Source organism: Cololabis saira, chromosome 21 (genome assembly GCF_033807715.1).
Source record: "Cololabis saira isolate AMF1-May2022 chromosome 21, fColSai1.1, whole genome shotgun sequence".
In the NCBI taxonomy this organism is placed as follows: Eukaryota; Metazoa; Chordata; class Actinopteri; order Beloniformes; family Belonidae; genus Cololabis; species Cololabis saira.
In genome coordinates this window covers 4,117,291-4,143,910 of record NC_084607.1, presented here as the reverse complement: position 1 = coordinate 4,143,910, position 26,620 = coordinate 4,117,291, and the positions used below count along the sequence as shown (strand labels likewise).

Sequence of the window (26,620 nt, the reverse complement as noted above, 5' to 3'; positions counted from 1 at the left end):
GGCAACAAATGGGATAGCCTATAATCATTCAATTAGTATGTATATGAATACAAGGCCAAATCAAGTGAGACATAGGCTACACTATCTTCCTGTATGAACTATACGTGTATGAAAAAACACTGTAAGCATATTGGCTGTTCAAAGGTGGTGATGGTGATGACACCAGTCCTGCTGTTGCTTCAGGTATTAACGTTTTACTACCTCCTCTCGAAACACTGAGCCAGGCCTGGTGAAAAATTTGATATTTAATGGTTTGCATTAATGGGCGGGACCTAATGGCTCAACAGCGCCCCCTAGAAAACTTTGTGCCTCAAGCCCCACAATGCGGTTTGACGTACATGCACCAAAATCGGTACACACCTGTATCATGTCACAACTTAAAGAAAAGTCTCTTGGCGCCATGGCCGAAACCGAACAGGAAGTCGGCCATTTTGAACATTTTGAATTAATCGTGTAATTTTGGCGCAATTTATGCCATTTCTTCGGTCATTAATACGGCCCGAACGTAACGTGCACCCAGGTGTGTTATACATCAAAACGTGCGTCTCCATCCTCCGACACCACGCATTACTTTTCTCTTTCAAAAGCGTTACCGTGGCGATGCTAGACGGCAAAAAGCGCGCCCACCCTTCATCTGATTGGTTCAGACAGAAAAAACTTTGCGCCTCAAGCCCCATAATACGGTTTGACGTACATGAACAAAAATCGGTACACACCTGTATCATGTCGCAACTTAAAGAAAAGCCAGGCCTGTCGATACATTTGATATTTCATGGTTTGCATTAATGGGCGTGGCCTAACGGCTCAACAGCGCCCACTAGAATACTTTTCTCTGCCATAACTTTTGAAAGGTTTGACATAAAGAGTCGTGGGTGGTGTCATCGGACTCGGTATTGAGTCCTTGACCATAATTGGCGAAAATTAGCCCCGCCCCTTCTTCTGATTGGTTGTCCCGATTTTCTGCTATAACTTTTGAATGGTTTGACATAGAGAGTCGTGGGTGGTGTCATCAGATTCTGTATGGAGTCCTTGACCTTCATTGGCCTGAATTAGCCCCGCCCCTTCTTCTGATTGGTTGTCCCTTTTTTCTGCTATAACTTCTGAATGGTTTGACATAGGAAGTCGTGGGGGGTGTCATTTCTGATATGCTTATGGGGGCGGTGGCCGTGAGTGCGAGGGCCCGTTCATCGCTGCTTGCAGCTTTAATTATTATTATTATTATTATTATTCTCGCCGTAAATAAATTGCCTTTTTGGAGGCCTTAAAATGCTCAAAAACTCACCAAATTTTGCACACGCTTCCAGAGTCGCGTAAAATTACGTATTTTATGGGCGACAGGCATGGGTCCACAAGAATGGGCTCTATAGCGCCACCTATTTTATGTTTTTTGACGAGCCCCACAATATGGTTTGACTTACAGCAATGACCTTTATGTGTGTATTATATTAGACAAAGAGCTACAAAAAAGTCTTTTGGACCCATGGTCTAAGTTACACAGGAAGTCCGTCATTTTGAACAGAAAATGTAATTTTTCATGAATTCTGATCATTTCTAGGCCTCGTACTTTAACGAACTCCTCCTAGAGATTTTATCAAATTGGCTCACAACTTGGTTTGTACAATCTAGACACATAGCCGACGCTAAATTGCGAAGCTTTTAAGTTTTCACCAGAGGGCTTGACCGTAGTCATTCGGCGAAGTTTGAGGTCATTTTTAAGCCTCGCCATGAAACATCAATTGGCTGTAATTCAGCAATACATTATTTTATGTGGCCGAAAACGTATGTGCATGATTGTAGGCTGAGCCTGAAGACATATGTGGTGGAATATTCAGGATCGGTTGTAGCGCCACCTGTTGGCACCAGGAATTGTCATGTCTTCTAGTATGCATCTGTGCTCCAAGCGAGATGAGATTAATGATCTCAAAGTTGGTCAGATAATAGGTAAGACATTGACGATGACTGACAGAGAAAACTGTACGTTCTTATCGAAGGGCGTGGCCGTTAGAGGTAGTAAAATTTCGGTGTCTTGCCATGAACATAAAAGTTGTTGTAATTTAAACATAATTGGTCAGAATCAACCCAAAATCAATTCATGTAATCAGGCTTCCATTCTGAACAAGTGGATATGACAATCTTGGATGAACTCCATAGCGCCACCTTTTGGTCAGGTATACATTTTTCATCAAATTATGTGCTGTCATTGCTGTTTCATTCACCCAATCACAATGAAATCGACACATATTATTGTCATAAGCGTCCTTATTAACTGTGTTGAGTATCGTGGTCATAACTTGAAGGGAACTGCCATTTTACGTCACTCTGAATTTTTTGGTAAAATAATAATTTAAAATCATAGGCTTGGTCTTAAGACAATAAAATGGCAGTTTCAGATAGCTTACAACAGGATTAAAAAATCATACGCTGGTACATATCGCTTTTGAAGAACTTTGTAACTCTCTTTTTCCAAAATGTATTCATATACAATTAAATCATATCTTTGTCATGCCATGTCCAATTAACTTCGTAAACTTCGTAAAAATATTGTTTACTGTGATGTGAAAATATATTTTGTGCGTACAACGCGGGATTTTTAATCAATATTTATTTAAATCCATTGGATTTAAAGCAAACTGGCTCTGTGTGCCGGCCCTGCAGCGGAGCGGAGGCCGAGGGAGGAGGGAGGAGGGGGGGAGCGGGGGAGCGGGGGGACGTTGTTGCGTGCTCAGCGTGGTGACGTCACTCACACGACATGAATCCTCGTGTTTTCACGAGCCCGACTCCATGGTCCCGAATCTGTAAGTATTTTTTGTTGTGTGCATAATTGTAGAGTAGTCTTAAGACATCTATGGTGTAATAATCCTGTGGAATAGTTTTCACCGATGTATTTCGGCGGCGCATGTCTGCTTACAGACATGCCCAGCTCGCTTTGCTCATCTCTACCGAGACAGAGACCACTTAAATAAAACCACACTGATTTTGAGTCAAACCCGTCTTTTTACATTCAATTTTTATACAGAAAATAATTACAGTGCATGTATTACACCTTATTGCACAGCAGCTTTGCAATTTTATTATATTATTATCGGCTTTCAGCCGAGATCTGGTCGGGACCGCACAGCGCCGCGGAGGAGGTGCATTCAGGGACCGGTCGGAATTCTAAAATTACAGATTATCCTACTGGTGCGTTCAGGGACAACTGGAATTGACTGTATTTGGCGAGAATTGCTTCATTTGCTTAAAAATTATTTAAAGGTGACCTATTATGGCATTTAATGTATATTTTAAACAGGCATTGAATGTCTTAAAAACAAGCTTTTGAATGTTTTTTCTACATAAATGAGAAATTCGGCCTCTGGGCCATGTCTTTATTTTTACCGTTTCTAACCTTCTCTATAAGGGATTCTGAGGGGAGGGGGGGCTATGTTAATGAGGCTCTGTGCTGATTGGCTGCCTGAATGACGTGTAGCAGGGGAGCTTTAAGCCTGAATCACAGTTGTGTGTCAATAATGTATTAGGCCTTTGAGTTATTTATCTCAAAATTAATAGATTTCCTTAACAAAATTTATATTTTAATAAGTATCAGTAATTAAATTAACTTTTCAAGAAAGATAGACTCATATGTCCTTTACTTTTTGAAAACCATTTTGAAATACATTTTATCTATAATGGAAGTGTCGCCCTCATAAAGCCATTTATGCATACTATACCAATGATTTATATTTATTTTAGATTTATATTATACCAAAACTGATAGACATTAAATTTTGAATTTGGTACAAAATTGCGATTCGTTGGTTACCCCACATGACGGGTGGTCGGCCCAAATGATGAGAAACAGCAGACAGTTTGATTTGAGACAAATTTAAAGACAAATATTAAAGAATCAGCATAACTATGTCATTGTATGTTCCTATGTTTTTCATAATAGGTCTTCTTTAAAGAGGGATAACCTTCATTTATAGTTAGAAGGAGAACCATGAACATTTTCAATATTTTTTGCAAGACGTGGAACCACATTTATAAAGAAATCATGGAATTTATTAGCAATTTGTATATGCTCTGTTATCTTATGCACCATCCTGAAATGTAGACTGGGCTGGAATAGATGATTTTTTTTCTTGTTGAGTGATTCTTTCAATATCCATAGATCATTTATTTATTTCTAATAAGGTGGTTGTATTTATTCCTATAATTTTTGTATGTAGCACAATTTAAAGGACTAGGACTTTGTAAATGCCTTTTATGAAGCTTGTTTTTCTTTAAAGCAGATTTCCTAAGTTCTATAGTAAACCATGGTTTGTTAAGGTTTTCAGAGCTTCCTTTATCGTCCTTTATCGGTACACACCTGTATCATAGCACAACTTTAAAAAAAGTCTCCTGGCGCCATGGCCGAAACCCAACAGGAAGTCGGCCAGTTTGAATTAATCATGTAATTTTGGCGCAATTTATGCCATCCCTTCAGCCGCTTCTTCGCCCGAACCGTAACGTGCACCCAGGTGTGTTATACATCAAAATGTGCGTCTCCATCCTGCAATAACGTGCATAACTTTTCTCAGTCAAAAGCGTTACCGTGGCGATGATAGACGCCAAAAAGCGCGCCCCCACTTCATCTGATTGGTCCATACAGATAAAACTTCGTGCCTCAAGTCCCACAATACGGTTTGACGTACATGCGCGAAAATCGGTACACACCTGTATCATGTCGCAACTTAAAGGAAAGTCTCTTGGCGCCATGGCCGAAACCGAACAGGAAGTCAGCCATTTTGAACATTTTGAATTAATCGTGTAATTTTGGCGCAATTTATGCCATTTCTTCGGTCATTAATACGGCCCGAACCGTAACGTGCACCCAGGTGTGTTATACATCAAAACGTGCGTCTCCATCCTCCGACACCACGCATTACTTTTCTCTTTCAAAAGCATTACCGTGGCGACGCTAGACGGCAAAAAGCGCGCCCACCCTTCATCTGATTGGTTCAGACAGAAAAAACTTTGCGCCGCAAGCCCCATAATACGGTTTGACGTACATGAACAAAAATCGGTACACTTCTTTATCATGTCGCAACTTGGCAAAGGCGGCTAGAGAGCCAGAGGACGGCGACTAATCAAAATCTGCATTGACACACGCACCTCCATTGCAAAGTGGATTGCATGCAAAAAGAGGCTTGGACATAAAAATAACTGAACAGTGGACACAGTAGTAAATCACAGGAACGGTGATCAGGATGAGTGGACTGGACACGTGTACAAACATACATGCTATCTGGACTGTGAAGGATGAAATTAGACAAATTGCTATGTGGTAAACTATGTATCTTACTGAATTCTGTTGTTGATGTGATCATGAATCTTACATAGAACGGGGCGGGACTTTGATAAGCGCCAGCTTCTCCCGTACCCTTTTCGTCATGTGCTGAGTATGCAATGTATAATGTTCTGGAGATGAAATGTGTCTATATAAACATGCCGAAATAAACGAAATAATAAACTTAAAGAAAAGCCAGGCCTGTCGATACATTTGATATTTCATGGTTTGCATTAATGGGCGTGGCCTAACGGCTCAACAGTGCCCACTAGAATACTTTTCTTTGCCATAACGTTTGAAAGGTTTGACATAAAGAGTCGTGGGTGGTGTCATGGGACTCGGTATTGAGTCCTTGACCATAATTGGCGAAGATTAGCCCCGCCCCTTCTTCTGATTGGTTGTCCCTATTTCCTGCTATAACATTTGAATGTTTTGACATAGAGAGTCGTGGGTGGTGTCATGGGACTCTGTAATGAGTCCTTGAGCTTCTTTGGCCTTAATTAGCCCCGCCCCTTCTTCTGATTGGTTGTCCCTTTTTTCTGCTATAACTTTTGAATGGTTTGACATAGAGAGTCGTGGGTGGTGTCATCAGATTCTGTATGGAGTCCTTGACCTTCATTGGCCTGAATTAGCCCCGCCCCTTCTTCTGATTGGTTGTCCCTTTTTTCTGCTATAACTTTTCAATGGTTTGACATAGGAAGTCGTGGGTGGTGTCATTTCTGATATGCTTAGGGGGGGCGGTGGCCGTGAGTGCGAGGGCCCGTTCATCGCTGCTTGCAGCTTTAATTATTATTATTATCATACTATTGCTATTATTAGGGCCCGAGCACTGAAAGTGCGAGGACCCTATTGTATCTGTGATGTTTATTATTATTAGGGCCCGAGCACTGAAAGTGCGAGGACCCTACTGTATCTGTGATGTTTATTATTATTATTATTATTATTATTCTCGCCGTAAATAAATTGCCTTTTTGGAGGCCTTAAAATGCTCAAAAACTCACCAAATTTTGCACACGCTTCCAGAGTCGCGTAAAATTACGTATTTTATGGGCGACAGGCATGGGTCCACAAGAATGGGCTCTATAGCGCCACCTATTTTATGTTTTTTGACGAGCCCCACAATATGGTTTGACTTACAGCAATGACCTTTATGTGTGTATTATATTAGACAAAGAGCTACAAAAAAGTCTTTTGGACCCATGGTCTAAGTTACACAGGAAGTCCGTCATTTTGAACAGAAAATGTCATTTTTCATGAATTCTGATCATTTCTAGGCCTCGTACTTTAACGAACTCCTCCTAGAGATTTTATCAAATTGGCTCACAACTTGGTTTGTACAATCTAGACACATAGCCGACGCTAAATTGCGAAGCTTTTAAGTTTTCACCAGAGGGCTTGACCGTAGTCATTCGGCGAAGTTTGAGGTCATTTTTAAGCCTCGCCATGAAACATCAATTGGCTGTAATTCAGCAATACATTATTTTATGTGGCCGAAAACGTATGTGCATGATTGTAGGCTGAGCCTGAAGACATATGTGGTGGAATATTCAGGATCGGTTGTAGCGCCACCTGTTGGCACCAGGAATTGTCATGTCTTCTAGTATGCATCTGTGCTCCAAGCGAGATGAGATTAATGATCTCAAAGTTGGTCAGATAATAGGTAAGACATTGACGATGACTGACAGAGAAAACTGTACGTTCTTATCGAAGGGCGTGGCCGTTAGAGGTAGTAAAATTTCGGTGTCTTGTCATGAACATAAAAGTTGTTGTAATTTAAACATAATTGGTCAGAATCAACCCAAAATCAATTCATGTAATCAGGCTTCCATTCTGAACAAGTGGATATGACAATCTTGGATGAACTCCATAGCGCCACCTTTTGGTCAGGTATACATTTTTCATCAAATTATGTGCTGTCATTGCTGTTTCATTCACCCAATCACAATGAAATCGACACATATTATTGTCATAAGCGTCCTTATTAACTGTGTTGAGTATCGTGGTCATAACTTGAAGGGAACTGCCATTTTACGTCACTCTGAATTTTTTGGTAAAATAATAATTTAAAATCATAGGCTTGGTCTTAAGACAATAAAATGGCAGTTTCAGATAGCTTACAACAGGATTAAAAAATCATACGCTGGTACATATCGCTTTTGAAGAACTTTGTAACTCTCTTTTTCCAAAATGTATTCATATACAATTAAATCATATCTTTGTCATGCCATGTCCAATTAACTTCGTAAACTTCGTAAAAATATTGTTTACTGTGATGTGAAAATATATTTTGTGCGTACAACGCGGGATTTTTAATCAATATTTATTTAAATCCATTGGATTTAAAGCAAACTGGCTCTGTGTGCCGGCCCTGCAGCGGAGCGGAGGCCGAGGGAGGAGGGAGGAGGGGGGGAGCGGGGGAGCGGGGGGACGTTGTTGCGTGCTCAGCGTGGTGACGTCACTCACACGACATGAATCCTCGTGTTTTCACGAGCCCGACTCCATGGTCCCGAATCTGTAAGTATTTTTTGTTGTGTGCATAATTGTAGAGTAGTCTTAAGACATCTATGGTGTAATAATCCTGTGGAATAGTTTTCACCGATGTATTTCGGCGGCGCATGTCTGCTTACAGACATGCCCAGCTCGCTTTGCTCATCTCTACCGAGACAGAGACCACTTAAATAAAACCACACTGATTTTGAGTCAAACCCGTCTTTTTACATTCAATTTTTATACAGAAAATAATTACAGTGCATGTATTACACCTTATTGCACAGCAGCTTTGCAATTTTATTATATTATTATCGGCTTTCAGCCGAGATCTGGTCGGGACCGCACAGCGCCGCGGAGGTGCATTCAGGGACCGGTCGGAATTCTAAAATTACAGATTATCCTACTGGTGCGTTCAGGGACAACTGGAATTGACTGTATTTGGCGAGAATTGCTTCATTTGCTTAAAAATTATTTAAAGGTGACCTATTATGGCATTTAATGTATATTTTAAACAGGCATTGAATGTCTTAAAAACAAGCTTTTGAATGTTTTTTCTACATAAATGAGAAATTCGGCCTCTGGGCCATGTCTTTATTTTTACCGTTTCTAACCTTCTCTATAAGGGATTCTGAGGGGAGGGGGGGCTATGTTAATGAGGCTCTGTGCTGATTGGCTGCCTGAATGACGTGTAGCAGGGGAGCTTTAAGCCTGAATCACAGTTGTGTGTCAATAATGTATTAGGCCTTTGAGTTATTTATCTCAAAATTAATAGATTTCCTTAACAAAATTTATATTTTAATAAGTATCAGTAATTAAATTAACTTTTCAAGAAAGATAGACTCATATGTCCTTTACTTTTTGAAAACCATTTTGAAATACATTTTATCTATAATGGAAGTGTCGCCCTCATAAAGCCATTTATGCATACTATACCAATGATTTATATTTATTTTAGATTTATATTATACCAAAACTGATAGACATTAAATTTTGAATTTGGTACAAAATTGCGATTCGTTGGTTACCCCACATGACGGGTGGTCGGCCCAAATGATGAGAAACAGCAGACAGTTTGATTTGAGACAAATTTAAAGACAAATATTAAAGAATCAGCATAACTATGTCATTGTATGTTCCTATGTTTTTCATAATAGGTCTTCTTTAAAGAGGGATAACCTTCATTTATAGTTAGAAGGAGAACCATGAACATTTTCAATATTTTTTGCAAGACGTGGAACCACATTTATAAAGAAATCATGGAATTTATTAGCAATTTGTATATGCTCTGTTATCTTATGCACCATCCTGAAATGTAGACTGGGCTGGAATAGATGATTTTTTTTCTTGTTGAGTGATTCTTTCAATATCCATAGATCATTTATTTATTTCTAATAAGGTGGTTGTATTTATTCCTATAATTTTTGTATGTAGCACAATTTAAAGGACTAGGACTTTGTAAATGCCTTTTATGAAGCTTGTTTTTCTTTAAAGCAGATTTCCTAAGTTCTATAGTAAACCATGGTTTGTTAAGGTTTTCAGAGCTTCCTTTATCGTCCTTTATCGGTACACACCTGTATCATAGCACAACTTTAAAAAAAGTCTCCTGGCGCCATGGCCGAAACCCAACAGGAAGTCGGCCAGTTTGAATTAATCATGTAATTTTGGCGCAATTTATGCCATCCCTTCAGCCGCTTCTTCGCCCGAACCGTAACGTGCACCCAGGTGTGTTATACATCAAAATGTGCGTCTCCATCCTGCAATAACGTGCATAACTTTTCTCAGTCAAAAGCGTTACCGTGGCGATGATAGACGCCAAAAAGCGCGCCCCCACTTCATCTGATTGGTCCATACAGATAAAACTTCGTGCCTCAAGTCCCACAATACGGTTTGACGTACATGCGCGAAAATCGGTACACACCTGTATCATGTCGCAACTTAAAGGAAAGTCTCTTGGCGCCATGGCCGAAACCGAACAGGAAGTCAGCCATTTTGAACATTTTGAATTAATCGTGTAATTTTGGCGCAATTTATGCCATTTCTTCGGTCATTCAGTGTTTCCTCTAGGAATTTTTTCAGCAGTGGGGGCATGCTTCCCGGGGGGGTGGCGGCGGCGGCGGCGTTGACTAGGCCCGGCCCAAAGCAATCGGCGCGTGGAAACTCAACAACAATAACGCCTGGCATGATGGCTCATGATATTATACCATCCAAATTATAGCATAGCACTGATTTGACTAGATGTTGTGTTAAGAGCATAGTATTCTAGTTTAACTTGAATACTCTCACATAGAAATTAAGGTCTCACTGCAGTCCCTCTGGTTGAACCAATACAAAACAAGTATCTGAAATACACAACACTGTATGAGTTATGAAAAATCACAATGTAATGAGGGTGTAAATACACAGTTTAACTTGAATACTCACATAGAAATGAATGCATGATGCTTTTCTTTCTTTCTTTTTAGCTACTTTTATTATTGACTCACTTGTCTTTTAATTACTTTTATATTGATATACTTTTATATGTCAAGAAGGGTATATACTGTATATACGTATTATTGTTGTTATTAGTATTATTATTGTTATTGCTATTTTTATTCTTTTATATATTGGATATTCTTATATTGCAAGAAGGGGCCGGACTAGATAAGCATTTGCTTCTTCCTGTCCCTTCTTGAACAAAACTGGTTGTTTTTTATTATTGTTGTTGATGCATGGTGTTTTATTTTATTGTTTTGTTCAAGATGAATAAAGATCAAATCAAATCAAATCAAATCAAAAAGGTTGAATACTAACCTAAAAAAACAAACCAATGCCATTTTTCTCAATGTTTAGGGATAAGGAGTTTCTTCAACAGGTCACTTTTTTCTGCAACTCTGTCTATGACCAAGTCATTGTCAAGGGGACATGAGGATCTTTCTCTGTGGTCATAAGCATGAATGCTTCCAGGTGTTCTTGTGCCTGTGTGCTCCCCCCTCACAAAAGAAAAACAGAGAAACATATTTTCTCATGAACAAATGTAATTGTCTGAAAGATGTTTCAAATGTTATTTCATTGCCCGAAAAATATGTTATTTTGTTACTTGGAAAAATTTAAATATGTTTTGTTGGTGAGAAAATATGTTTCTCTATTTTTCTTATTTTTGTGAGGGGGGATATATATTGTTTTTCGGCACTACCTTGTCCTCTATAGCTGATATAACATGAATTACTCCTATGTGGAATCAATAAAGTTCTTATTTTTGCCATCTGAGAAAATTAAATATATTATATTTGATGCCTAACTGTTTCCAACAATCTTTTTCATGTGGGAAGTCAGGATGACATTCCCTTCATCCAAATGCACTTTTGTTCTTATTCTACCAAAGTCCATGTTGTGCACCTTTCCAAAAAGACACATGTTTACAGCACCAATAATTTCTGTATTAATTCTGATTTTTGATCGATTTCTTTTTAGGTATTGAAGATAATTTTAAAAATAAAACCGGGTTAAACTTTAGCCAAAACGAGGCGTAGTTTAATAGAAAAACACAGAAAAACTCCCACAGGGAACTCAGAAGTTCTTCACAAATAACTTAAAAATCACAGAGAGGAAAAAAAAAACACCAGCAAACTAACAAACAAAGCAACAAAGCTCAGAGTTAACAAAACGAACCAGCAATGCCGATGAACAACTCGCAGCCCCGCTGTTTAACTTCTCCTCCCGGGCTGCAGGTGGTTTAAGGATGATTTATGGTTCCGCGTTAAATCGACGCAGTGCCTACGGCGTAGGTTACGCGGAGACGCGCGCCGTACGTTGCGCGTCGCCGCGTAGATTTAACGCGGAACCATAAATCAAGGCTTCACAGCGCCACTCAGCTCCTCGCCACGCCGACTCCGCGCTCATATATTTAATACATTTATAAAGCCCATATATTTATGAAGCCCCGCCTGGCCGAGCCCTAACACTGTGGCCGGCCGCCATCCGTCCTGGAGTACTGGCCGTTCTGTGATTCTCCAGATCACACAGATGGCCAGTCCGCCCCTAATAAGTCTACCGTATTTTCGCGACCATTCGGCGCACCGTGTGGAAAGGCGCACCCTCATTTTTGTGTGTCATTTTTAGATTTAAAACATACATATGGCGCACCGACCCAAAAGGCGCAGTCTACAGAGCAGAGCTGCACACACGCGTGCCGCAAAACACGCCGGCCGGAAAACACACACACCCGCTGCAGAACGCACACACATGCAGAACGCACACACAAGCACACAAGCGCTTATTTAAAAAATAGAGCAGGAGCAAAACCTCTGTTTCTGCATTAAAGAGCTCCACTAATTCAGCTGCGCCAGTCCGAATTTCCTCGGTGTCAGTCACTTTCTGCACAACAGTAAATAAACTTTTCATACCCCGTTGTGCGGATCCTCCACCGCGCAGAGCCCGTCTCTCCCCAGCGGGGTGGAGCAGCGCGTCCCGGGTCCCGGGTCCCGCGTCCCGCGTCCCGCGTCCCGGGTCCCGGGTCCCGCGTCCCGGGTCCCGCGTCCCGGGTCCCGCGTCCCGGGTCCCGCGTCCCGGGTCCCGCGTCCCGGGTCCCGCGTCCCGGGTCCCGCGTCCCGGGTCCCGCGTCCCGGGTCCCGCGTCCCGCTCCGCGCTGGACCCGCTCCGCGCTGGACCGGGTCCGCTCCCCGCTCCGCTCCCTCGCGCTGGACCCGCTCACACACGCGCTGTCGGGGAGCCGGTACCGGGGTTTGTATCCGACAGGAGCTCCAGTCCGAATTTCCAGACCTGTCTCAGCCACCTGATCATCATCATCCCTTCATCCAGCCCCCCCTTTCCATTCGTCCTTATAATGACTCCGACTGGAAACGTCTTATGCAAAGTTTTTCTTTTAAAAATCCCCATAGGTTTCTGTCCATCAGCTGCGCCCGGCCAGCACCACATAAACCAGTAAGTGTGTGTCGCGCCGCGAATACACACCCGCGCATGTCGGGATCCGGTACCGGGTTTGTAACCGACAGATTTGGCTGCAAATTTCGGAGGGTGAAGCTGATCAGACCTGAGACAGACCCCAGAAATCTCTGCTCTTAAAGCGGCCGGGAACCAGGTCGATCGGACCGCTTTGGGAACCAGGAAGTCGGGTTGCAGCAGCGCCCATCACCGCGCTGCTGCAGCCGCTGCTTTAACCGGGGAATGTGGACGGTTCCGACATGCAAAACACACGCGAGCTGCAGATAAGCAAATAAGTGTGCTTATTTAAATAGAGCGGGAGCAAAACTTAGTTTGATTGTATTTTATTTCACTTTACACATCAAGCAAATCCTTAAAAGTTTTCATCTTCTGTTTCGCATTAAACAGCTCAGTGGATGGTCTCATTCAGCTTCACCCGCCCCCTTCTCCCTTTACCGTTCTCATGGCCAGCCTTACATTACCGTAATTCAGGTAATAGACACGGCGCACCGTTTCTTAAGGCGCCCGGCACATTTAAAAAAAAAAAAAAAAAAAAAAGTTGCGCCTTATGGTCGCGAAAATACGGTACCTTTTCTCCGGTAATTCGCTGCCTTTATTTCTTACGGCGACTTCTCCTTTTTTTTTTTTCTTACGACGACTCTGACTCTGACCTGGTGCCTAACGTGATGTCACTTTAGGCCGCGCTCTCGCGAGTAATTAACTCCAATAGGATCCCCCAAACACCCCACTCCCTCCCTCCCCTCCCCCCGCCGTTGCGCTCATCATCACACAGGCTGTGCTGTGAAGGTGGAGAGATGCGGCGGTGGTGCATTTGCAAAAAAAAAAAATATATATAATAAAAAAAAAATTTCAGGCGTGGCGGCTATGATTTAGCAGTGGCGGGCCGCCACTGCTGAATGAATGTAGAGGAAACACTGTCATTAATACGGCCCGAACCGTAACGTGCACCCAGGTGTGTTATACATCAAAACGTGCGTCTCCATCCTCCGACACCACGCATTACTTTTCTCTTTCAAAAGCATTACCGTAGCGACGCTAGACGGCAAAAAGCGCGCCCACCCTTCATCTGATTGGTTCAGACAGAAAAAACTTTGCGCCGCAAGCCCCATAATACGGTTTGACGTACATGAACAAAAATCGGTACACTTCTTTATCATGTCGCAACTTGGCAAAGGCGGCTAGAGAGCCAGAGGACGGCGACTAATCAAAATCTGCATTGACACACGCACCTCCATTGCAAAGTGGATTGCATGCAAAAAGAGGCTTGGACATAAAAATAACTGAACAGTGGACACAGTAGTAAATCACAGGAACGGTGATCAGGATGAGTGGACTGGACACGTGTACAAACATACATGCTATCTGGACTGTGAAGGATGAAATTAGACAAATTGCTATGTGGTAAACTATGTATCTTACTGAATTCTGTTGTTGATGTGATCATGAATCTTACATAGAACGGGGCGGGACTTTGATAAGCGTCAGCTTCTCCCGTACCCTTTTCGTCATGTGCTGAGTATGCAATGTATAATGTTCTGGAGATGAAATGTGTCTATATAAACATGCCGAAATAAACGAAATAATAAACTTAAAGAAAAGCCAGGCCTGTCGATACATTTGATATTTCATGGTTTGCATTAATGGGCGTGGCCTAACGGCTCAACAGTGCCCACTAGAATACTTTTCTTTGCCATAACGTTTGAAAGGTTTGACATAAAGAGTCGTGGGTGGTGTCATGGGACTCGGTATTGAGTCCTTGACCATAATTGGCGAAGATTAGCCCTGCCCCTTCTTCTGATTGGTTGTCCCTATTTCCTGCTATAACATTTGAATGTTTTGACATAGAGAGTCGTGGGTGGTGTCATGGGACTCTGTAATGAGTCCTTGAGCTTCTTTGGCCTTAATTAGCCCCGCCCCTTCTTCTGATTGGTTGTCCCTTTTTTCTGCTATAACTTTTGAATGGTTTGACATAGAGAGTCGTGGGTGGTGTCATCAGATTCTGTATGGAGTCCTTGACCTTCATTGGCCTGAATTAGCCCCGCCCCTTCTTCTGATTGGTTGTCCCTTTTTTCTGCTATAACTTTTCAATGGTTTGACATAGGAAGTCGTGGGTGGTGTCATTTCTGATATGCTTAGGGGGGGCGGTGGCCGTGAGTGCGAGGGCCCGTTCATCGCTGCTTGCAGCTTTAATTATTATTATTATTATTATTCTCGCCGTAAATAAATTGCCTTTTTGGAGGCCTTAAAATGCTCCAAAACTCACCAAATTTTGCACACGCTTCCAGAGTTGCGTAAAATTACGTATTTTATGGGCGACAGGCATGGGTCCACAAGAATGGGCTCTATAGCGCCACCTATTTTATGTTTTTTGACGAGCCCCACAATATGGTTTGACTTACAGCAATGACCTTTATGTGTGTATTATATTAGACAAAGAGCTACATAAAAGTCTCTTGGACCCATGGTCTAAGTTACACAGGAAGTCCGGCATTTTGAACAGAAAATGTCATTTTTCATGAATTCTGATCATTTCTAGGCCTCGTACTTTAACGAACTCCTCCTAGAGATTTTATCGAATTGGCTCACAACTTGGTTTGTACAATCTAGACACATGGCCGACGCTAAATTGCGAAGCTTTTAAGTTTCTGCCAGAGGGCTTGACCGTAGTGATCCGGCGAAGTTTGAGGTCATTTTTAAGCTTTGCCATCAAACATCAATTGGCTGTAATTCAGCAATACATGATTTGATGTGGTCGAAAACGTATGTGCATGATTGTAGGTTGGGCCTGAACCCATCTATGGTGGAATATTCAGGATCGGTTGTAGCGCCACCTGTTGGCACCAGGAATTGTCATGTCTTCTAGTTTGCATCTGTGCTCCAAACAAGATCAGTTTCTTGATCTCAAAGTTGGTCAGATAATAGGTAAGGCATTGACGATGAGTGACAGAGAAAACTGTAAGTTTGTGTCAAAGGGCGTCGCTGTCAGAGGTTGTCAAATTTCAGGGTCTCGCCATGAACATAAAAGTTGTTGTAACTTAAACATAATTGGTCAGAATGAACCCAAATTCAATACATTTAATCGGGCTTGCATTCTGAACAAGTGGATATGACAATCTTGGATGAACTCCATAGCGCCACCTTTTGGTCAGGTATACATTTTTCATCAAATTATGTGCTTTAGTTGCTGTTTGGTTTATCCAATCTTAATGCGATTGACACATTTGATTGGCAGTAGGTTCCTTGTTGACTGTGTCGCGTATCGTGGTTATTTCTTGAAAGGAATTGGCATTTTTATGTCACTCTGTATTTCTGGAAAAATATTAATTAAAAATCAAAGATTTTGTGTAAGGAAAATCAAATGACAGTTTCAGATAGCTTACAACAGGAGTAAAAAATCATACACTGTAACATATTGTGTTTGAAAAACTTGGTCACTCTAAAAATTAAAAAAATGAACTAATAACGTAAAAAGCTATGTCTTTGTCAATAAATGTCATAGACATATGGGACTTCATAAGTATATTGTTTACTGTATTTTGAAAATGTCCTGTGATTTTGATAAACCTAATCATTAGACGTGATTTTAAATGAATATTTATGTGTGATGATCAGACTGTGTCTCAGTCAGATCCAGCAGGACTGCTGCAGCTGAGAAGACTGCTGCAGCAGCACTGGGAGGGGAGGGGAGGGGTTGAGCTCCCGCGGGGGGAAGGTGGGGGGATGAGTGCAGTTTGGAATGCGCGCGCAGCTCTTCGGGGGAGGGGGGGGTGGGGCGCGGCCGCCATCTTGGACCGGGCGCCGATCGATGCGGCCGCCATCTTGGACAGGGCATTATTTGCGTCTTAGTGCATCATTTCTACTGAGCAAGGTTTCTCCCGGACTACAATCATTCATAACTCCCAGACTCTTTACCACACAGTTTGGTTTGTACAAACGGCAGAGATGTAGTTATGATACAGGATGCTGTCACACGTTAAAAAAACGTACATTTATTCTGAAAGACTTTGTATTATGCTCTTTTACAAAGACATATGGTTTTTGTATAAATTGTATAAGGAAATAAGTTTGATTGTTTATTTGAATTTATTTTAAGAGGAGAGGGGTGTGTTGTTGTATTTATATATATATATATATATATATTTATTTATTTATTTAGTTGAGAGTGAGAGTGACCTCATGCAAATATCTGAGATTAATTCCAATATCTGCTCAACAAACCACTTGCTCAGAAGTTGTTGTCTGTGTTTTGAAATATGTATACACTGTTGACATCCCACTTGCATTGGTTGTCGCTGTCTTGCCTGTCTCACTCACTTTTTTTTGTTTGAGTCATTTTTCTTTCTTTTCTATTATTATCATAGCCTGTAATTCCTGTATATAATCGAATTGAATCAATGTATTTTACAATTAGCTGTGATGTACAATAATTGTCATTAAAACCGATAATATTCCTATTTGTTTTAATTGAAATGAGAGAAAAACATTTAATTTTATTAAAATAGAAAAATAATATTTATAGCTTATAGGCTATAAAAATAATGTTCATTAAAGCAGTATATAAATACCATGTTATAGCTATCTGTTTCTGGTTATTTTCATATAAAAGTACGTTTTTCAATGTTTATAATTATTCACAAGTATGCAGTGTTATAACTACATCTCTGACGTTCATAACAAACTAAACTGTTAGAAAATCTTTAAAGGGGGACCTATTATGAAAAAAACGTGTTTTCTTGTTTTAACATATTTAAAGTGGTCTCCCCTCAGCCTGCCAACACAGAAAAGATGAAATCCCATGAAAATCTGCAGGGTCTGCTCGCCCCCACCCTTACAGAGTCCCCCAGTGTCACGTGGTTTCTGTGAGCCGTTAAGATTGGTGCATTTTCTTTACGTCACCAAAATGCACACCACCCCTCGGTCTCCTCCGCTGCTGAAACCACGCCCACCACCAGCTCTGCCGCTCGAGCTGCAGCCATTATTACAAGCAGGGGCTGTTTCCACAGCGAGGGAGAGTTAAAATGAAGTTTTGCCTCGACAAGGCGGTGCCGAGAGGGAGAGAGAAAAAAAAGGCGCTGGAGGAAGACACGGCCAAATGTCAAAAATTGGTTGATTTATTCAGCCCCCTCCACAGCAAAGATGCGTCCGCACGTAAGTTGCAGTTCACTTTCAGGCTACACAGTGTAAATATGCAGCCTATAAACCCTGGCCGTTAAATAAAAATAAGGATTGAGATTTTAAAATTATTGATTTATAAGACACTTTATTATAATCAGTACTCGAGTTGAGGGGGGATGAGGGGGATTTCCCCCTGAAATAAAAACGGTCCAAATCATCCCCCTGTAAAACTGCCATCCCCCCTTTCCATCCCTTATGTCATTTCATCAATGAATGTGGTTTTACTGCTATTTCAACATTTAGAGTCATCACCAGAAAAATAACACCAGAAAAATAACTTATTTGACCATTTTCACCTGTTTCAAGTAAATGTTCACTTGAAATAAGTAGAAAAATCTGCCAATGGGACAAGATTTATCTTCTCATTACAAGCAAAACAATCTTGTTCCACATGCAGATTTTTCTACTTATTACAAGTGAAAATCTACTTGAAACAGGTGAAAATTGTTGTTTTTTCCAGTGATGAGTCTTGTTTTAAGTGTAATGAGATTTTTTTACTAAAATGAGACATTTTAACTAGAAATAAGACAAATATTCTTGTTAAGATTTAGAGTTTTTGCAGTGATCCGTGTTACTTATCCTGTGAAGGACAGAGTCATATTGATAAGTTCAGAAAACTGTTTTTTATTGTTGTGTTTTGATGTATTTGATGTAAGCCCAGTGGATATTTAAAGCTTACAGAAGGCTGCATTTAACTGCTGCTATGTCATTCCTGCAGTATTTCTGCAGGTGTTTTGGTCACTGCTATTATTTGTAATATATTATATTATTTGTAATCAGCACAATTATCTGTCCCCATATGATCAAATCCACCATCCCCCCTGATTTTTTTTTTTTACAACTCGAGTACTGATTTTAATTATTTACTGATTTTGAAATGATTTATTTGGGCAACAAATGGGATAGCCTATAATCATTCAATTAGTATGTATATGAATACAAGGCCAAATCAAGTGAGACAAAGGCTACACTATCTTCCTGTATGAACTATACGTGTATGAAAAAACACTGTAAGCATATTGGCTGTTCAAAGGTGGTGATGGTGATGACACCAGTCCTGCTGTTGCTTCAGCTATTAACGTTTTACTACCTCCTCTCGAAACACTGAGCCAGGCCTGGTGAAAAATTTGATATTTAATGGTTTGCATTTATGGGCGGGACCTAATGGCTCAACAGCGCCCCCTAGAAAACTTTGTGCCTCAAGCCCCACAATACGGTTTGACGTACATGCACCAAAATCGGTACACACCTGTATCATGTCACAACTTAAAGAAAAGTCTCTTGGCGCCATGGCCGAAACCGAACAGGAAGTCGGCCATTTTGAACATTTTGAATTAATTGTGTAATTTTGGCGCAATTTATGCCATTTCTTCGGTCATTAATACGGCCCGAACGTAACGTGCACCCAGGTGTGTTATACATCAAAACGTGCGTCTCCATCCTCCGACACCACGCATTACTTTTCTCTTTCAAAAGCGTTACCGTGGCGATGCTAGACGGCAAAAAGCGCGCCCACCCTTCATCTGATTGGTTCAGACAGAAAAAACTTTGCGCCTCAAGCCCCATAATACGGTTTGACGTACATGAACAAAAATCGGTACACACCTGTATCCTGTCGCAACTTAAAGAAAAGCCAGGCCTGTCGATACATTTGATATTTCATGGTTTGCATTAATGGGCGTGGCCTAACGGCTCAACAGCGCCCACTAGAATACTTTTCTCTGCCATAACTTTTGAAAGGTTTGACATAAAGAGTCGTGGGTGGTGTCATCGGACTCGGTATTGAGTCCTGGACCATAATTGGCGAAAATTAGCCCCGCCCCTTCTTCTGATTGGTTGTCCCGATTTTCTGCTATAACTTTTGAATGGTTTGACATAGAGAGTCGTGGGTGGTGTCATCAGATTCTGTATGGAGTCCTTGACCTTCATTGGCCTGAATTAGCCCCGCCCCTTCTTCTGATTGGTTGTCCCTTTTTTCTGCTATAACTTTTGAATGGTTTGACATAGGAAGTCGTGGGTGGTGTCATTTCTGATATGCTTATGGGGGCGGTGGCCGTGAGTGCGAGGGCCCGTTCATCGCTGCTTGCAGCTTTAATTATTATTATTATTATTATTCTCGCCGTAAATAAATTGCCTTTTTGGAGGCCTTAAAATGCTCGAAAACTCACCAAATTTTGCACACGCTTCCAGAGTCGCGTAAAATTACGTATTTTATGGGCGACAGGCATGGGTCCACAAGAATGGGCTCTATAGCGCCACCTATTTTATGTTTTTTGACGAGCCCCACAATATGGTTTGACTTACAGCAATGACCTTTATGTGTGTATTATATTAGACAAAGAGCTACAAAAAAGTCTTTTGGACCCATGGTCTAAGTTACACAGGAAGTCCGGCATTTTGAACAGAAAATGTCATTTTTCATGAATTCTGATCATTTCTAGGCCTCGTACTTTAACGAACTCCTCCTAGAGATTTTATCGAATTGGCTCACAACTTGGTTTGTACAATCTAGACACATGGCCGACGCTAAATTGCGAAGCTTTTAAGTTTCTGCCAGAGGGCGTGACCGTAGTGATTCGGCGAAGTTTGAGGTCATTTTTAAGCTTCGCCATCAAACATCAATTGGCTGTAATTCAGCAATACATGATTTGATGTGGTCGAAAACGTATGTGCATGATTGTAGGTTGAGCCTGAAGACATCTATGGTGGAATATTCAGGATCGGTTGTAGCGCCACCTGTTGACACCAGGAATTGTCATGTCTTCTAGTTTGCATCTGTGCTCCAAGCAAGATGAGTGTATTGATCTCAAAGTTGGTCAGATAATAGGTAAGGCATTGACGATGAGTGACAGAGAAAACTGTAAGTTTGTGTCAAAGGGCGTCGCCGTTAGAGGTTGTCAAATTTCGGGGTCTCGCCATGAACATAAAAGTTGTTGTAACTTAAACATAATTGGTCAGAATCAACCCAAAATCAATTCATGTAATCAGGCTTCCATTCTGAACAAGTGGATATGACAATCTTGGATGAACTCCATAGCGCCACCTTTTGGTCAGGTATACATTTTTCATCAAATTATGTGCTGTAATGGCTGTTTCGTTCATCCAATCTTAATCCAATCGACACATATGATTGTCAGTATGTTCCTTGTTGACCGTGTCGTGTATCATGGCCGTAATTTGAAAGGAATTGGCATTTTTATGTCACTCTATTTCTGGTAAAATATTAATTAAAAATCAGAGATTTTGTGTAAGGAAAATTAAATGGCAGTTTCAGATAGCTTACAACAGGACTAAAAAATCATACACTGGAACATATTATTTTCGGAGAACTTCGTCACTCTAAAAATTAAAAAAATGAACTAATAACATAAAAAGCTATGTCTTTGTCACAAAATGTCAAAATGAACATTCGACTTCATAAATATGTTGTTTACTATAATGAGAAAATATCTTGTGAATTTCATAAGCCAGAGTGGGACCGTTGATTTTAGATTAATATTTATGTTAAATTCACTGGATTCTTAACTCTGACTGACTGCCTGCAGCGGGTGACAGCCGAGGAGGAGAGGAGAGAAAGGAGGGGTGCTCCCGCGGGGGACGGAGGGAGGGGTGGGGGGGGGGAGGCGGGGGCTTGTTATGCGCGCGCATCTCCCGCGGGGGGGCGGGGCATTGGAGCTGACGTTCAGCGCGGCCGCCATCTTGGATAAGGTACCGACGGCCATCTTGGAGAGGCTGGCAGAGATTTAGTTATGAAACAGGACGCTGTCACACATTAAAAATACGTACTTTTATGCTGAAAGACTTTGTATTATGCTCTTTTACAAAGACATGGTATGGAATATTGATAAATGTATAAATTAATTAATTGTATAAAGAAACAAGTTTGATTGTTCATTTGAATTTATTTGAAGGGGAGAGGGGTGTGTTGTTGTATTTATTTATATATATTTATTTATTTATTTGAGAGTGAGAGTGAACTTTGTAATATTATAAGTCCTCTTGGCTTACTATTCCTATCCATTTTTCATTGACTGTTTTTTGTTTTTTTTTTACAGCAAAAGGTGCAAATAAAAATATACACCGTCGGAATTCGGAAACTGATGATTATTTCTTCATCCACTGCATCTTTCATCCACTGGTGCGTTCAGGGACAATTGGAATTTACTCAATTTGGCGAGAATTGACCATTGTGGTTTCTCCTGTTTACTGGTGTGATGAGTGATATCTAAATATTGTAATCTTTAAAGGAGCTTGAGGCTCCTTTTAAGAAATGAGACTCTCTAGCGCCACCCTCCGCCACGAAGGCCGTTGGGGGTATTGCAGCCAACAGTGAAGCCGGCACGGGAGAGGGGGAGAACGCGCATGCTGCGTCATGTGACGTCACATCCGCAGGACAGCGCGGGAAATTCCGGGCACAATTGCAGCACATTTTGCAGCACACAGCCTGTTCAAGGCAACGGAGAGATACACTAGAGGGCTCATTCTTTTTGGTTTGGAACGCTTCATCTGACATTATTACTAGAAAACTTAAAACGTATACACATTTTTTTCATAAATCCTGCCTCAATCCTGCCTCATGCTCCTTTAATTACCAACTTCATCTAATTAATGTTTTTCATCTAACCTCAGTAGTGTGAGATATTGTTTCAATGGGAAACTGCACACAAACTCAGCGGCGGTTGGTGTTGTTTTTCCTATGGGCAAGCCAGGCCTGGCGATTAATTAGATTTTTCATGGTTTGCATTAATGGGCGTGGCCTAACGGCTCAACAGCGCCCACTAGAATACTTTTCTCTGCCATAACTTTTGAAAGGTTTGACATAAAGAGTCGTGGGTGGTATCATGGGACTCGGTATTGAGTCCTTGACCATAATTGGCGAAAATTAGCCCCGCCCCTTCTTCTGATTGGTTGTCCCGATTTTCTGCTATAACTTTTGAATGGTTTGACATAGAGAGTCGAGGGTGGTGTCATCACATTCTGTATGGAGTCATTGACCTTCATTGGCCTGAATTAGCCCCGCCCCTTCTTCTGATTGGTTGTCCCTTTTTTCTGCTATAACTTTTGAATGGTTTGACATAGGAAGTTGTGGGTGGTGTCATGGGACTCGGTATTGAGTCCTTGACCATAATTGGTGAAAATTAGCCCCGCCCCTTCTTCTGATTGGTTGTCCCGATTTTCTGCTATAACTTTTGAATGGTTTGACATAGAGAGTCGTGGGTGGTGTCATCACATTCTGTATGGAGTCCTTGACCTTCATTGGCCTGATTTAGCCCCGCCCCTTCTTCTGATTGGTTGTCCCTTTTTTCTGCTATAACTTTTGAATGGTTTGACATAGAGAGTCGTGGGTGGTGTCATTTCTGATATGCTTATGGGGGGCGGTGGCCGTGAGTGCGAGGGCCCGTTCATCGCTGCTTGCAGCTTTAATTATTATTATTATTATTACTATTACTATTATCATCACCATCATTATTATTGTTATTATTATTATTATTATTATTATTATTATTATTATAACTATTATTATTATTATTATTATTACTATTATTATTATTCTGTGTAGACTTATGATACTTCATTTGTTTTTTTGTATATTTTATTCTGTTAAAAGGTGGGCAAGATAAGCTTTATGCTTCAAGCCCAGACCTTTTCGGTCAAATCACAATGTTGACCAGGGAAAAACCTGTGTTATCTTGTTTGTTGATTTTTCATTTTTGTTTGTGACTGACCGAAATAAATATTTACTACTACTTACTACAAACCACTGACCAACGTCTGATGGGGTCAAAGACAGTCTGGTACTTACCTTACAGGTGTCGCAGCCATCAGGACTCCAGAGCAAGACATTGGTTTTCCTAATAGTGCCCCGTCCATTCACGTTGATGTCGGCACACATGGAAACATCTTTCCCTGAATGAATAAAAAACAAGGATTCGTTTGACAATTCAAATTTTTGTCACCCAGTTTTTTTATGTGTATGTTTTAACGCAGTAGAAACAACCATCATCTAATAAAGACTCTATGGTTGTGTGATGATGACAGAACCTTTCATTTCAGTGGTTCCTTGTTTCTTTTTAGTCATTACAAACACAATAACTCATTTAAGACACAAGTTTATATAAAGTAAAATGATCACACATTTAAAAATCATATAATATAAAAAGGTTGTCATTTCTAGACTTAAGTGTCTCCTTTTTATCATTTATTTGCAAAAAACTTTATATATATCAAACAGCAAGATCAACATTTCTACTAGAGATTCATCCAGTAAAAAGGGGTTTAAAGGAAATAAATGTTGGTGCTTCATGCAGTTAGAGTTGGATAATGAGCTTTGTTCATTTAGTGTAAATCAAGTCTGTAATGTCTCACAAGTTTTGTCCTCCTCCTTCGTGTGCCGAGCAGGAACGACCATCGGTACAGTGTTTGTGGGGCTTATTTGGTTCAGGACTTGGCTGCAGACAGCTTCAGGCACCAAGGGCATACCCTCCATGCTGGTGTTCACTTTGATCAGCATGACGTCAGCAGTCGCGTGTTTAAAAGTTTTCTCCAAGGTGATTGTTTGAGTTAAGGTGACGTCCTTAATTTTGGTTGGGGAAAACCACCTGATTAGCCTGTCGAGCCTGACAGATGAGCAAGAACACATTCATCATGAGTTAAATCTGAACCAGAATGAAAGTTTACCTTCAGTTTACCAGACTGATCATGATCTAAACACCAACCAGGGGCCTGTACTACGAAGCAAGTTCAACATATCCAGGATATCTTTTCCTTATCCAGATTCACTAAGCGGGACAATTGCAATCACGCTAAGCGGTCACACGACGGCGGTTATCAACTCGGTATATCAACCCAGGTTTCTCCAATCTGGATATGAGCGCGTGCACATAAAAGGGGCGGTGTTTTCAGCGCATGACCAATCGCAAGCATGGAGAAGTCCGCTGTCAGAGCGGTTATTTCAGTAGCGAAGAGCAAACAATAATTTTACGGAAATATGATGAGTATAGGCATATAATACAGGCAAAAAGCAACACAGTTGCAGCTGCAAAATGCAGGAAAGACAGCTGGCAAAAGATCGCTGACTGTATAAATGCGTAAATTCATAGGGATATAAACATATATTTGAATATTCTGGGAATCTTAATCTTAAACTGTAAACCATGATCAGCAATATTAAAATAATAAAAGGCTTGCGATATTTCAGTTGATTTGTAATGAATCCAGAATGTATGACATTTTTTTTGTTTTTGTGTTTGCATTACAGAAAATCACAATATTCTAATTTTCTGAGACAGTCTGTATATATTGGTTCTATAAGTATTGTTGTTGACCGATAACTTGTGCTGATGCTGTACCAAAGAATTGGGTTTTTTTATTTATTTTATTTAATTTTTTATTTTTTCAGGAGGGGGGTATTTAGTATTTTAAAGTGACTTCTCAGAATGTTCGAGGGACGAAATTGAAAATCCCTTTTTTGCTATCCCCTTACAAATGCATCTTCTTTTTCATTTCTTCTTGATTTATTTATTTAATTGGTATTAGTTTTGGATTGACTGTACATCGGATTTTGGGTGATGATTTGTTTTATTTATTCATTGATTGATTGATTTTTTATTTTCTCCTCCACCTCTTTTTTTTTTTTTTCCTTTTTTTTTTGGATCGTTCATACAGGTACTCATCAGGGAAAGCAAAGGGGTTTTGGTGGTCCCTGAATACGCGTTCTCTTCGGAGGGATCCTCTCACGATCCGCGCACCGAGCTCCACTGGATTCTCTTCGAAAGGGCATGTCATTTTCCAAGAGAGCTGATTGGTCAGTGGGCGGTGCTTTTATACCCGGTGATCTGTATCTCGAACATAACCTGCTCCGGAGCAGGTTAGCGGTTCAGCATAAGTTACCATGGCGATGTGCCCCGCTAAGAAGTGAACCACCGTCGTAGTCCTGAAAACCCAGGGTTAAACCTGAAGTTACCTCGCTAACCCCAAATCCCGCTTCGTAGTACAGGCCCCAGGTTCACCCACAGAGGACACACACCCTCACCTGCTGCTGCTGCACTGGAGTGAGAAAAGCTCACGGTGGAGGAAAGTTCATGAGTGTTCATGAGTGTCCAACAATGTTCATTTCAAACTACAGTTTGGGAAACTTACCCTCCATCATCCTCGCAGTGTTTTGCAGTGATAATCCAGTTCCCGTTGCCAATGACGGTACCAGAACACTCGGTAATGAAAACAAAAGATTTGGTTTCATCAGCGGTGCACTTCCTTCCATTATTGACTCTCTTCTGGATGTCTCCAAGAGACACACCTGTGGATAAACACACACACACACACACACACACACACACACACACACACACACACACACACACACACACACACACAGGTCAGGAACATTGGTGTTTCCAGCTGAGAACGTCTCAAAGAACTGCAACAGCTGATGAGGAGCCATGAACTCACCTGCCATCAGGAAGAGAGCGAGGACCACACAAGTCTTCATCACGCTGCTGAGACGGTTTTCCTCCAGAAGAAGATGCTCTGGTCAGAACAGAGGGCTGTTTTAAAGTCTTCATATCTCGTCTGTGACCGGCCAATCATCTGCTGACACACTCGTCTCAGGGCTCCATACGGTCAACGCCTCCACATCCCTCCCTGATGACACCATGGATGCTGCAGGAATCCACCGTTGGATGGAGTTAAGATAGTTTGCATAAAACT

The 26,620-nt window shown here is 41.1% G+C and overlaps 1 protein-coding gene across 1 annotated transcript in view; it reads right to left on the bottom strand.

Moving 5' to 3' along the window:
* LOC133422555 (uncharacterized) overlaps positions 1 to 26,402 on the bottom strand; it is a 55,961-nt gene extending 29,559 nt beyond the window's left edge. Inside the window, exons 1-4 of the mRNA XM_061712575.1 lie at positions 26,363 to 26,402; positions 26,054 to 26,210; positions 24,281 to 24,531; positions 23,718 to 23,821 (exon numbers count right to left, since the gene is read on the bottom strand). Coding sequence (XP_061568559.1) covers positions 23,718 to 23,821; positions 24,281 to 24,531; positions 26,054 to 26,210; positions 26,363 to 26,402 — 552 coding nt within the window. The remainder of the gene's footprint in view (positions 1 to 23,717; positions 23,822 to 24,280; positions 24,532 to 26,053; positions 26,211 to 26,362) is intronic.
* Between the last annotated feature and the right edge of the window lie 218 nt (positions 26,403 to 26,620).